The 14340-nt window shown below is 54.1% G+C and overlaps 1 protein-coding gene across 4 annotated transcripts in view; it reads right to left on the reverse strand.

Moving 5' to 3' along the window:
- ATP2B4 (ATPase plasma membrane Ca2+ transporting 4) overlaps positions 1-14340 on the reverse strand; it is a 107176-nt gene that overhangs the window by 32255 nt on the left and 60581 nt on the right. For all 4 annotated transcript variants that reach the window (XM_054026569.1, XM_054026565.1, XM_054026566.1 and 1 more), the window contains 9 exons: positions 13087-13344; positions 12256-12381; positions 11394-11519; positions 8064-8099; positions 5406-5567; positions 4492-4706; positions 3528-3770; positions 2293-2534; positions 1048-1282 (listed from right to left, as the gene is read on the reverse strand). In XM_054026569.1, the coding sequence (XP_053882544.1) occupies positions 1048-1282; positions 2293-2534; positions 3528-3770; positions 4492-4706; positions 5406-5567; positions 8064-8099; positions 11394-11519; positions 12256-12381; positions 13087-13344 (1643 nt within the window). The remainder of the gene's footprint in view (positions 1-1047; positions 1283-2292; positions 2535-3527; positions 3771-4491; positions 4707-5405; positions 5568-8063; positions 8100-11393; positions 11520-12255; positions 12382-13086; positions 13345-14340) is intronic.

Here is a 14340-nt window from a genome sequence, read left to right on the forward strand (position 1 = left end):
TGCCGTTCCTCTACTGCCCCCAGGGAGACGTAACCTCATTGTCTCCTCCACACAATGCCACAGCGCTCAGGAACCTCCGGTGCTGAGGTACGGATGAGCAATCCAATCAAGATGTGGGACGTTTTATTTCTCCTACTCTGCAGGATGGCATGTTGACAGCAGCCCAGCCCTCTCCTGGCCTGGCCTCTCTGATTGCAGCAGCACATCGCTGCGCCCATGGGTTTATCTCAGACACAACAAGCCTGAGCAGGGGTAGTGTGTGTGTGGTGTGTGTGTGTAAACATTACTGAGAAATCAGCAAATTGAATCATGGCCTCCAGAGCCGGTGCAGACTGGGCATTTGTAATGCGATTCCCGAGCCCAGATACTTCAACGTCTAATTAGGGAAAGACGAGAGCGAGGCAGGCTCCAAAATGTAATCAAGAGGCAGGCATGGGACTGCTTATTGCGTTAACCCAGGGATCTGTCTGTCACCCCCAGGCGAGCAGTGAGAAAGAACAGGGGGGAAAAGGAGTGGGTGGGCGTCGCTGGGGAAAACAGGTTCCTGTAAAAAGGTACTCTCCCACCCTAGGGGGCAGCAAACCAGTCCCCCCCTCCCCCCTCCCGTTAACCTTTCACCTGTGGCACTCTCCGCCTGGCTTCTCTGCAACCTCTGGCAACACACCCTTCCCCTGGACATTGGCACTGGAGAAGCGCTCGTGCCCAGACACTTGGCACGGACCAAGATGCCTTTGCGGGGATACGCCTGCCACCGGCGCCTGGTATACAGGCAAGGGAGGGAAGTGCACACCCCAGGCGCTCCAAATAGTGGCATAGAGTGAGGGCACCTCAGGAATAGGCACTCACATGGCACAGGGAACGGGGGAGACAATGCATGGCACACTGCAAAACATCACTGTGGGGTGCGGATGCTCCAGCCACCTCACTCATCACCCCACAGCAGCGGTGTACCAAGAGGCACAGAGCTCATGCCCGCAGCGGGGTGGGGAAGGGACGCACAGCCAGCAAAGCAGCCGAACGGCCCATGTCAAGGTGGCATTGTGGTACCTCTGGCCGGACAGGGTCCTCTATGCCGACCACGGTGATACAGGCCAGGTCAGACACGATCTCGTTCTCGCTGTCCCAGTTAGGCTCGGCGTCGGCAGGAAAGTCGCGGAAGGCCAGGCAGATGGTGCGCAGCCCCTGGCACGCCATCGGCTCAATCACCTTCTTCACCATCTCATCCCGGTCCTTCACCTTGAACACCCGCAGGTCCCCGTTCTTGTCCAGGATCTTTGTGCACCTGCACACGGCAGAGGTTTCAGAAGTTAACGGAGAGACGGCTTGGCATCTGCAGACGAACTAGAGAGAGAGGCACAAGCCTCCCAGCCCTCAACCACACAGCAGAAGAGACTGTGCCACAGAGATTTAGCAAGCCCCTCATCTGTCCGTTAGGCATGAACCCCAAGAGTTTTCAGGTGAGCCCACAGAAAGAAAGAGGCGGATGCTTCCTTCCCTGAACCAGCCTAGATTCTCTGGGCTGCAAAGCTGGGCTGGGAATCTCTCTGGAACACACTCCCTACCTGATGTATGGCACTACCTGGCTGCAGGCACCACCGCAGCTTCTTGCACGGCATTTTGGCTGCCAGGAGAGCAAAGGCAGCAGTAGAAGTGACAAAATAATTACACAGCAAATATGTCCAGCTCCCTCCCAAGAGGTTCCGCTTGAGCCCCGATTAACATATTGTATTTTATACCAGGCAACTGAGGATGAAGCCACAGGGCTGTCTTGTATGGGGCAATGCTCTTCTATTTGCCCCATGCAGGCTCAAAGATGGCAGAGAACCTTTCACCTCACTAGGTGCTACCTGAAGCTTTCCCAGAGGCAGTGTGTCCTAGTGGATAGTGCACTGGACCAGGACTTGGGAGACTAGGGTTCTATTCCCAGTCTGCTTGGTGACCAATCCAGTCACCTCTCTCTGGGCTTCAGTTTCCCCAATCTGTAAAATGGGGATAATGATACTGATCACCTTTGTAAAGTGCTCGAGATCTACAGATGGAAAAAAGAAAAGTGCTATAGAAGAACTAGGGATTATTATTCTCTGTTCTGCAGGTATGCTCACATGAGAGATCGCTCACATATCTCCCCTCCCCACTGCAATGCCCCCCCAATGCTGGGTTCATTCTGGGAAGGACTCCCCAGACCATCAGTGGCCTGTAGAGCACAGCTGGAGAACTTGCATTCAGAAGCACCACTAGTGGCTCCAACAGGGGAATGGCTTACTCAGCAACGTAGGAGGGGAGGGTAGTTACTTGCGTAGGATGATCTCAGAGGCCCCTTTGCTGTACATGCGGAAGCTGCCGTCCGGGTTTTTCAAGACCGTGCTCATGGATTTGCGCACCGAGTTGAAGGTGTAGACCTTGTAGAGCTTCTCCTCTGGCACCTCGTTCCGAACCACCTGGTAGTCTTGCTTCAAATCCAGGACGAAGCCCAGCAGGGAGCACTCCGTCTTGTTTCCCACTTGCCGCGGGAGACCCCCTTCCTTTTCTGGTGGCTAAGAAGTTCCCAAAGTGGGCAGAAAGGGGGGAATAAAAGTCAATAAAATCTTCCCGGCCAGGCCCACTGAGATGGGGGAAGGGGGAGGAGTTGGAAGTCTGATCTGCAGGGACAGAATGGATGTTGAATTTTTTAGATTGTGATCAACAGGGTCCAGAGTTAACGCACCAAGATGAATGGGAGTAGATTCCACTTCTTAGAGCCCTGGGGCCGGATCCTTGGCTAGTGCAAATCAGGATAGCGCCACTGAGGTCAACCCCAGCCCCGGAGCACTAAGAGGTGTAAACCCCGGCTGAGGACCTGGCCCATTGTTTCAGACTCTCTGCACGCGCCATCACATATCACCGCATCAGTGTAAAGGCCTGTGCAAGGTGACGGAAAGTCACAGATTCTAAGGGGAAAATGGACCATTGATCATCTAGTCCAGGGGTCGGCAATCTTTCAGAAGTGGTGTGACGAGTCTTCATTTATTCACTCTGATTTAAAGTTTCGTGTGCCAGTAATACATTTGAATGTTTTTAGGTCTCTTTCTATAAGTTTATAATATATAACTAAACTATTGTATGTAAAGTAAATAAGGTTTTTAAAATGTTTAAGAAGCTTTATTTAAAATTAAATTAAAATGCAGAGGCCCTCGGACCGGTGGCCAGTACCTAGGCAGTGTGAGTGCCACTGAAAATCAGCTTGCGTGCCGCCTTTGGCATGTGTGCCATAGGTTGCCTACCCCGATCTAGTCCGACCTCCTGCATAACAGGGGCCATTCATGCCTATTTGAACTAGATCCTCTGACCAGCTCTGTAGAGGACACAAAGGGTGCTAAGCTGCTCTTAAACCCTTGTTCACCAGGGAGTAGCTCTTACACCCCATCCCCCATATCCTATCACAGCCCCGTGTTTTCCCTGTGCTGTTCCTTTGGATGGTCGCCAGTCACCTGAGCTCTGGGAGGGGCTAGAAGCAGTGCTGTCAGAGTAGCAGAGGAAGGACAACTCACCAGGATCTTTGACGTGTAGGCTGAGTTGATGGCGACGCCATTGACGATGAGGTCCAAGACCTTGGGCAGGATGGCTTCAGGGTCGGGGATCTGCCGATAATGGGTGTCGCCCACGTAGGCCTGCACCACGGTCATGCGGTTCATGGTGAGCGTGCCCGTCTTGTCCGAGCAGATGGCCGTAGCGTTGCCCATGGTCTCGCAGGCATCCAGGTGCCTCACCAGGTTGTTGTCCTTCATCATTTTCTGCAGCGGGGTGCAAGACAGGCAGTGAAAGCGTTAAGAGGCAGGTAGGCTTCTCCCCACCCGTGTCTTCACAGGACACACAGCCATGCTTCGCACCCCACAGGCAGGCAGATTCCAGAGCCAAGGGCACTGGGAACACAGAGGAACTGGGGGGCCGTGGGCTGCTGCACTCAGCGTCACCTCAACGAGGGATGCCATCTCTGTAGGGCCAGCATAACACCAGCGTGCCCTCCCAGCTCCACTCTGGGGCTCTCCGCTGGCTTGGCAGGAAGCACTATTGCCACGTGCATCCCCAGCAGTGCCGGGCCAGGATCCTGGCTTACTTAGAACGAGGGGAAGAGAGGGTTTGTTTGGGAGAACAGGACGCTGGGCAGGGGAATAGCAGCGGAGCAACTGAGAGTCCCTTTCCCCACCCAGCAGCTAACACGGCCCAGCGCTGGCCTCACTGCACAACAGATGGGAAAAAACAGGCCTCTGCCTCCTCCGCTCCCGGCCTTCCTGTGGGGAGGAGAGCCACCCCCAGCTGCACTCCGCCCCACCAAAGCCCTTCTAGCCATCGAGAACATAGCGTTCCCTCTATACACCTTGGTGAAGATGGGCACTCACTACTGTCCTCTGCACAACACTCCCCCAGCCCCAGCCCTCTGGTGAGGGGGAACAATCCCTGCCCTCATGGTGAACACAGTCACCCCACCGTTCCCCGCCCAGGCTGTGGCCTCACCTTGACTGAGTAGGCCAGGGAGATGGTAACAGCCAGAGGCAGGCCCTCAGGCACGGCCACCACCAGCACAGTGACACCAATGATGAAGAACTTGACAAAGTACTGGATGTAGATGGGGGTGCACTCCGCCAGCCAGGGCCTGCGCTGCATCGCGAAGGTGTCGATCACAAAGTACAGCACCAGGATGATGACCGTGATGGCCGACATGATCAGTCCTAGGGGAGGAGACAGGTGAGAGGCCAACGGGACCTGTAGCGATGCCCCCACCTCCCAGCAATAGGCACTCCCCCCAACACTCCTAGGCTGGGGATCAAGATGGGAAAGCCACGCTGACAGGAGTTTCTTGGAGCTCTGCTTCCCCGGGCCTTGAACCCTGCTGAAGTGACCTGTGCAGAATGAGCCCTGAGGGCTCTTTGCCTGTGCGTCCATCCACACCTAAACCTGCCTCGGCATTTCAGTGTGTTCACAGCAGGGTCTCTGATCCCAGGGCTGGACTAGCCAAGGGGCTGCAGGTGAAAATGGAGGTGCATTAGCAGAGCTATGTGGAGACCTAGGACTAGACTATGGCAGGGGAGAGCTGGAGTTCAGGACTGAGGGGCATGAGCAGAGATAGGCCTGGGGAGTCCCCAAGCCAGCAATAGCAGGGGGGACTGGTGAGATGAAGGGGCATCACCAAAGCTGAGTGTGGGGATCCAAGGATGGAATAGCAGGACGTGCTGCAGGTTAGGACTGAGGGGTAGCAGCGGAGCCAGTTGAGGGACCGTCTCACACCATGCCAGTCTCTAACCAGCGCTGTCTGTCCCTCACGGTCACAGCCAATACATCTAGTGGAACATCCTGCCACTACTACATCACAGCGGAGGAGCCCAGTGTGGAGCTGTCCGAGAGCCGAGATCCACCTCATCCAGGCTCACCTGCCTTCCCAATCTGCACCGCCAGACGGGTGAGCTTCCCTTGCAGCACCGATTTCTCCTTCTTCGGGACCTTCACCTTCTTCTTCTCCTTATCCTCATTCTCCACCCCTTCCTGGCTCTTCAGGGGCTGGATCTCCAGGGCCACGCCATCCTGAGTTTTAGCTACACCCCGGGGGCAAAAGAGACACAGTGGGTGAGTGGGAGGGGCAGCAGGGGAAAGCTTTTGACGCCATTGACAGAGATGGAGGAGGGAAAGAGAGAGAGAGAGAGAGAGAAACCTAGAGCAAAAAAGACTCCCCTGGCCCACACAGGCAAACACTAAAGGTTAAAGCCTACACCGTCCCAGGGAGCCTGCCCCACCGCCCCATAGGGCAAGTGCCTGGAACAGCTCGTGGGATCTGCTCACTTGCCCTCCCAACCCCTCTTCCCAGGTAAGGAAAAAACGTCTCTACTTGACTACACTAGGGAGGAAGGACAGCCTTAGTAGGGTATGGGACTCCTGGGTTCTATTCCCAGCTCTGCCAGTGACCCTGATTGGGTGGTCTTGGGCACCTTCACTGCCTTGTGCCTCAGTTTACCCATCTGTGAAATACAGCTGACGATACTTACCTTACATGGTTGTGTTAGGTGACTTAATTCACTAAGTGTTTGTAAAGCCCTTTGAATACAGGAGCATCAGAATGGCCAGGCTGGATCGGATTACAGGATAATCCAGGATCCTCTCGCCCACAGTGGCCAGCAGCACATGCTACTTCGGAGGAAGGTGCAGGAACCCCTACAGTAGGGCATTATGGAATACATTAAAGTTTCCTCCTAACCCCCAGTGGAGACTGCTTGATGCCCTGAAGCATGACGATTTAGATCCCTTCAAAAACACTTGGTCATCTTTAATCCTAAATTTTGTAACTCCAGATAATTAACATCCATATGCATGTCCTGTACTTTCTGGAATCCTGCTAAGCACTTCACCTCCAGGAGATAGCTTGTGGAACTCATTGTCACTATTTCCTTTCCTCAGCTCCCGTTCTATGCACGTGCCAAGGATGATCTCGCTAATGCCTTCATGGAAGCTCAGCGGGAGTCACTTTACGCAGACAGCATTCGAGGGGGTGGAATGGAGGGGAGGGAAGTTTAAGGATTGGGGGTGGAGACTGACTCATTAATGCGGCGGAGTGAACCGGCTCCTTTACCCTCAGCCCTCTGTGATCCAGCCCCAAAATTTCTTTAGGATCCTTAAGACATAAAAAGGCCAAATCCTCAGATGGTGCAGCCAGATATAGCTCCCCCATAGGTCTATAGAGCTACGCTGGCCTACACTTGTGAGTATTTGAACCCAAAGAGCACCAATGAAACAGGAAGGGGTGTGTGTGTGTGTGTGTGTGTGTGTGTGTATGTGTGTGTGTGTGTAAAACCCCACAAAAATAATGGAAGTTATTTGCTTCATCTCAGTTCTTGTTCTTGGGTTTAAAAAAAAATCCAAACAACTCAGACAAGCCGTGGTTCACATACGGATCCAACTGTTTCAGAGCAGATTCCCCTTTCTAGCCTCCACTACCGAAGTGTTATGGATTCTGAAGAACTCACGGTTGCTCCAAAATTGTGACCTCCATGGTTAGGACTTTCAGACAGAACAGAAATGGGGGGAGGAGGGAACAAAACCAGAACACCCACAAACCCAAAACAACCCAACATGTCAGATTGGAAGGAAGGAAACGTAAACTGCTGAGAGAGGAGAGAGAGAGAGAGAGAGAGAGAGAGGTGGAGAAACAGACAGGTGCAGAAATGGGCTTCCTCTACACAGCCTGGAAAGAACACTGTGAGAAACATACTGGAGGAGTAGACGCTCACTTTGATTCAAAAAGGCCATGAGAAGAACAGGGTGTAACAGTTTCACAGGCCAAACCCACCACTGATCCAGTTCCAAACTTGGGGGAGGGGAGCAGCACTTCATGCTCCTAGACTAAAACCCCGTCCCCACCACCCCATTTGCCATGGAGCACTCTCCTCACTAAATTCCATGTCCCCATTCATCCAGGAACAATGGAGGGAGGAACCACTAGCTGCTGTGCTGTAGAACAATCCCACGTGGTCAATTTCCTGCTGGTACAAAGTGGCAGTAGAAACTGATATCCCAGATCAGAGACAGGGCAGAACCATCCAGGGCAGATTTGGTCCCAACGGTCTATGTCTAGGCTGATGTTAAGCCTCCCTGAACAATGGGACTTCCCCCTTCCACTCTCCCACTTTTCCTGCCCCACAGATCTCAATGTGCTGTTGTTTGTCTTCCTCCCAGAAGAGGCCAGGCCGCCGCATGGGGCACAGAAAGAACCATCATCCCCCCCTCACAGCACCAATGGTGGTGGGGGGAAAAAAACCCAAACCCCTGCCATCAGAACCCTAGGCTGACAGCAGAGGGCGCTGCAACTCCAGCAGCACAGACCTGGGATCTGAGGCTGGCCCCTAGTTGGACAGGATGGTTGGGGGTCGGGGTAAAGGAAGTGTGGAGGTTAGCACTGTGGGGACTGTTACACCCTCTTCTGGGACAACAAGGCGAGATTCCCGCTGCAGCGGCGAAGAGCACAGACTCATGGGAAGAAGGAAGGAGGAATGCTTGGTAGTTAGTGTGGTGCTGGTTCAAAGGATGGAGAGGCTGGTTACCTTTGTTGCGATTTTCAGGGGCTCCTGCTTTTTTACCTGTTCAGACAAAGAGAAAAAGGGTGGAGTGCTGAGCACACGGTTCTCGACATTAACGTCCCTGCAGGCAGGACACACCCTGGGTGCTCTCTACACAGGCACTCACACAGCAGGAATCCCACACAGCTGCTGGGCTCCGTGTAACTGGCCAGGACTCAGGAGATCAAAGGTGCCGCCCACCCATAAAAGCCAATGGGGATTTCTCCTGCCAGGTCTCAACCCTCCTCTCCCTGCTGCTGGAAGGAGCATTTAGCCACAGGGCAGGGGAAGTCTCTGCCAGAGGAAGGCTGGTCTCGTGGGTAAGGCACTGGGGTCAGACTCAGGAGCTCTGGGCTCAGCTCCCTGCTCTGCCACAGACTCCGTGACACCTTGGGCAAGTCACTTCCATCTCCCTGTGCCTCAATTTCCAATCTGAAATGGAGAAAATACTACTTCACTTCTTCCACCTGTGGTCTCATCTCTTTAGTGTATGAGCTTGTCATGAGTGGGGTTGTCTGTGTTTGTACAGCACCTAATACAAAGGGAACCTGATCTCAGCTGGGGCCTGCGTTGTGATCATTGAAACTGCAGAACAACGGCCAGACATCCACATGCTGATTTCTGCATCAAGCCCGTAGTTCCTGTTCATCTAAAAACTGTTCCAGCTCAGACAACCCATCCGGATTACCACAATACAAGTAACAATGAAACAATCTTAGACTTCGTTTGGAAGCTCTTTGGGGCAGGAATTGTCTCTGTTTTGTGAATGCACAACTCCGAGCACAATGGGACCCTGACTAGGACTACAGTCCCTGGGTGCTACTGTGATACACACAGTAACAAGAAGCCAAGAGCTGTTGGGAACAAATCTGCATTGCAGGACGGAGGGGCTTTGCCTGGTGGGTCTAAAGTTGGACTATTTATCCAGACAATCCCCCGCCCAGTGATATGGAGAGAAATGGGCCCCGAGAGACAACACCCTCGGCCCACCCATCCCCTGCTTTCAACATCTGGGGACAGCACCGGATGTCAAGCACGGTCAGCAAACGCTACAGCCCGAGACAGGGGAAATGCCAACCGACATTCAGGAAGCAGAATAAATAAGAAGTTGGGCGCCACTTCCTGAGACAGAGGGAACAGCTTCAAAAGCGAGACAGAAGACTACTCCCTGAGCAAGAGGAGTGATTCTCTGGAGATGAGAGATACAGGATTGTCTGGCTAGCGGGACGGGAGATGAACGGCTGCCTCTCCACTCACTCTGCCTTGTCCTCCTTAATCCTTCTGACAAGCACTGTCCATTAGCAGCCATTCTGTAGGGGAGACGGCGGAGAGCCCATCATCCGGTCCCTTTTACTAATCCCCGGATGGTTTGCCAAAGCGGATCGAGAGCACAAAAGCCTGTTCTGTGGACCGTGCACGAGGGAGCATTGGGCTGCTTTGATAAGCCACATACCTTCTGCCACTTACACCCTGGCCTCTACCAGGGAGCAAGGAAACACCAGACACACTTTCAGAAGCTGGAATCCTTAGCTAGTGTACATTGGTGTTGATCCATGGACTCCCATAGACCTAAACTGATTTACACCAGCTGAGGATCTGACTCCCTGTCTGGTTTCTGTTTGGCGGCAAAGCCCAGGGGGCTCGAGTGTCATTGCCTAGCAGATTGCAATGTAAGTACAAGGGCACAATGCACCCACAGGCTTCTCCTTCCAGCTCAGCCCTCCAGCCCCATTTTGTGCCCAGCCTCCTCTAGCCATTGGCCAGCAGAGTCACTTGTCCTGAGGCAGGACAAACAATACAAAATAAATAATCAGAAGGTGGGGAGTGGGAGGAGTTTTGGACTGTCTATGTGAGAGCCCTGCCACTCTCCCCATAGACCCGAGCTCCGAAGATGGGGCTCCCCCAAAGCACAGTGATGCTTTGCCTATGGGCCCAAAGCCAAGTCTTGGCCCAATCAGCTTGGCAGGGCTATGAATTGCCTGCATGGAGATATGCTGCCACGAAGGCCATTATGCCACGACGCTGCATCGCAAGCCCCCCACAAAATGAGCTCCGGGCTCTTTCGAGCACCCTGTAAACCCCAAAGCGAGTGGGGAGTGGCTGGATCATCTCGGAGCCCCAGAAAGGAGGCTCCACGGTTCTGAGCCATCTGTGACCGGTAGGGATCGGGGCGGAGTGGGTGGAATAAGCAGCAAGACATCGGAGTGGTGGCAGGGCGGTGTTTGGATTCTGCCACAGTCGGGGCTGCGTAGGTGAGCGATGCAGCCTGACAAGATGTGCCCGACCCTGTGGGCACACACTGCATCACACACACACACACACACACACACACACACACAGGGGCTCCCCCCCAGAGTGCAGTCGGCCTTCAGAACACCAGGGATTCAGACAGCAGCACGGGGATCAGCCTAGCGCTGTAGCTCACACCACTGCAAGGGGCTTATGAGCGACCTGGAGCCAGTGAGTGGACAGAGCAAAGGGCTGAACCCTCTAACCGCAAGGCCCCACAGCATTTTCCTGGGGAAAATGAGTGGCTGGGATGGGAATGAGTTCAAGGTTCGCAATAGCCTAATGCGATGTTGGGAGGGGGGGTCTGAAGGAGCACTTCCCCACCCACCAAAGTCAGAGAGCCAGGAGTGACCCTTTCCCTGCACAAACTCCTACCATCTGAGGATGTCAAGACTGCGGAGCAAAGCAAGTCCTCCTAGCCGTCCTTCCCCACCCCCACACTGCCAGGTCAACCCTTGGGGCTGGGGAGTATGTCTTTGGATGAAAAAGAGAGAGAGAAAACAAATGGAGAGAGAAAGAAAGAAGCTGCTGGTGAAGCCCTCGGGTGCTGGACTGTCTGAAGGACATGGATCATTTCAGCTATCAATCCCCTCCCGCCATGGAGCTGGAGTAATAGTAACCCCATCACCAGCCTCCTTGCCAAAGCCAGCTCTGATAGCAACTCCAGAGCCACGCCCTTTCTGCCTCTGAAGCCCTGCTCCCACAAGCTCCCGAGCTGCGGCTGGATGAAGACAGAGCGGTGGATGGTGCGTCACAAAGGAGACACTGGAAGGGGAACCCAGGCAGTGCTCCGAGGTGCCCAAGCATGGAAGGGGCCTTCTCATGCTGCATGCTCCCTGCATTCGCTGCATCATGACCTGATGGTGTCAAAAGTGGGATTCCCCCAGTTTCATCTCTTAAGGCTTGACAGGCCCAGCTCAGTCACTCACACTAAACGGGCCTGCGTGTTCCCCCTCAGCTGTCAGCCATGGACACAGCTCACTGCATCCCAGAAGGAAAGAGCTGGGCTCCCAGAGATCTCCTTACCTTTCTTCACCTTCTTCTCCTCCTCCCCATCTCCCACGCCCAGAAGAGTGAAGATGATTCCAGTTTGCGAGTTGATGCCCACAGCTGTGACTAACATCCGTCCAGAGCCCTCCATCACATGGGTACCTGGCCAGGGGAATGAAGCACCGAGGGGAAGGGAAAACATGAGCCAGGAAGAGACAACGTTAACAGTCAACTTCCTGACTATTTTAACAAGACAAACTATCTGACTCAGGGGGATGGGGTACAGAGCCTGTTGCTTCTGGGTCACCAGTTCAAATCTGGCTCAGGGCAACCGAGACCCAAAGTTATTGCTTGAATGACGGCTGCTCAGAGCCTCGTTTTAAGTTAAGTGGATCTCATTCCAGGTTCCCATGGGACAGGCATCGCCATCACAACGGTCAGTCTAGCTAGATTCTTATACTGGCCCCAATCCACATAGTAGCTGCATGCCTCCACACTACAGAAACCCCTCCAGGACAGGGGTGAAGCACACTGGCAGGGAGCAATGGGCAACAGAAGCTTGTTCTGCTGCTGCCCCTGCTCTGGAAGGGGATTCGCCCTCCAAGGCTGGTCATCCACAAAGACCATTCTTGGTCTGTTCAGTAGCTGAGGGGCCACTCTATGCTGTACCAGGACCACAAATGGGCAGAAGGGATCTAGCCATCTCCTGCTGCCCATGCTCCAGGATGGGCACTCAGAACCTGGTCTAACTTGTGCCGGCATTGGGAGGGTACCAGCACTGGGTCGTCTGAACATGAATCCTGCTGAACCCCAAAGCAGCCAGAGGCTGGGCAGCTGGCTGGGGTTTCCAGCCCTAGCGCGAAGGGCTTGGGTCACAGGTCACGTCTGGTGGCCTCACCGGAAAGCAGCATGGGGTCTTTATCCACTGATTTCTTGACGTGGTCCGACTCCCCAGTCAGAGAGCTCTCGTCAATCTTCAGATCATTGCCTTGGATCAGGATCCCATCCGAGGGCAGCAGATCACCTGAGAGAGGAGGGAACACGTTACAGGCCAGTCTGTGCCCGACACAAAGCTCATCCTACCCTTTTCTTGGTCTGCGGCTGGGGAGGCAAGGCCTGAAGAATTCCTGATGCCAGGGAGATTACCCAGAATCCCAAGGCATGGCTAAGCTGTGGCACAACGGTGAGAGGGAAAAACAAACCAAAACCACACGAGGAAGCACCATGCTGCCCGTCCAAATCACTCCTTACAGCATAGCTGTGGAGACAAACTCCCAGTGGTGGGTGATGGACAGCAAAGGGACGCGGGGGGAGAAGATGGCTGACGGGAGAAACATTTTTCTTCAGTGCAATGAAAGCATGACCCTGAGCAAAAGCAATTTGGTGAAAGTCCCCGCTGGGGAAGTGGCTACAGCATGAGGCACTTCACAGAACTCAGCTTAGCACCAACAGCTGCCTCTGCGCGTGAGGAGCCCAGGGTGAAAGTTGGCAGGGAGAGTGGAGCTAGCGACATTATCCTCCACGGACACCAGCCCCTATAAGGTCAGGCCTGAGACATGCTGGGACAAGTGGGGGCAGCCGGCAGCTGAGTTTCTACTGTGGGCAGCTCCATGACTGAGCCAACTCAAGGAGGGAAGGGGCAAGGTGCGAGACAGGCACAGCAGGGGGTAGGAGTGCCTGAACTGACCAGGTCAACTCTCTGTGGGCCGGCTCCCCTCCCACCACTCACCGTATTTGATCTGCGCGATGTCCCCCACCACAAGCTCGGCCACAGGGATCTGGATCACCTGCCCCTTGCGGATGACCGTGAACTTCTGCTCCTGCTCGATCCGGTTCTGGAGGCCCCGGAACTGCTTCTCCTTGCTCCAGTCGTTGAAGGCCGTCACCAGCACCACAATGATCACCGAGAAGAGAATGGCTGCCCCCTCGATCCAGCCAGCCTGCGCCTCCCCCTCGTCCTCCGCGCCCGCCGCTGCTTGGCCGCACACTGCCGGGCGGCAGGAAGCACAGAAAAGAGGAAGATTCAGTCACGTAAAGGAGATCTCGGTGCATCTATCAGTGTGTTGCACAGCAAAGGGCCTGAAAGGCCCACATACACACAGATGCCTCCTGTCCCTTTCTCCCACAAGTCACTCCCCTCTGGTCTCCCCCTTCCCCTATGGGCACACTGCCCATCCAGCCATTTCTGAGGCCGGGCTAACAGAGCAGGAGCCTGGGAATCAGGACACCAGGGTTCTTTTCACAGTTCTGACATGCCCTCTCTAGGTGTGACTTTGGGAATGAGTCACCATCTCTGGGTCTCGCTTTCCTCAATTGTTATCCCAATTTGATACTTCAAAGAGCCACCATCTAAGAAACAAAACAGCAGCCAATAAAAACTAAGTAAGCCCCATCACTGGGCCCTTGCAGAGAACTTTGCAACCCTTAACCAATTAATCCTCACAGATTAAGGCCCTGATTTACAGAGGCTCAGAGAGGTGAAGTGCCTTGCCCAGCCACCTCCAAAACCACAAAGGGGCACCCCATCAGAGCTGGAATTAAGTCACGTGGTCAGACCACACCTCTCAGCCCACCTGACAGGGACATTGCGAAGTCTTGATTATGCCTCTGGCAAAGGACTCAGATCCCTGGATGACATGTGCTAGATTATACACTCTGACATGAGATCAGCCTGTGGGAAACGTGTCTCTCTCTCATGACAGCTACGATTGACCCCGGATAGCCTGCTTCATGGTAGGTATCCCAGGGGCTGAGCACACAGCAGGATGACCACCAGTGCACAAACACAAAACGTAAATGATCATGCGCTAGGATGAGGAGGTTCAGGGGATGGGGGTGCTTTTATTTTAGCTATGGTTTATGCATGTGCACAGGGATCTGGTATGGTTAGGCTATACAGACCATCACTCAGGTATTTCTAAGCCTACTAATAAACACATAGGGGAGTGCTTGGTATCTTGGTGGCAGATAAGAGCTTACACAC

Source organism: Malaclemys terrapin, chromosome 4 (genome assembly GCF_027887155.1).
Source record: "Malaclemys terrapin pileata isolate rMalTer1 chromosome 4, rMalTer1.hap1, whole genome shotgun sequence".
Classification (NCBI taxonomy): Eukaryota; Metazoa; Chordata; order Testudines; family Emydidae; genus Malaclemys; species Malaclemys terrapin.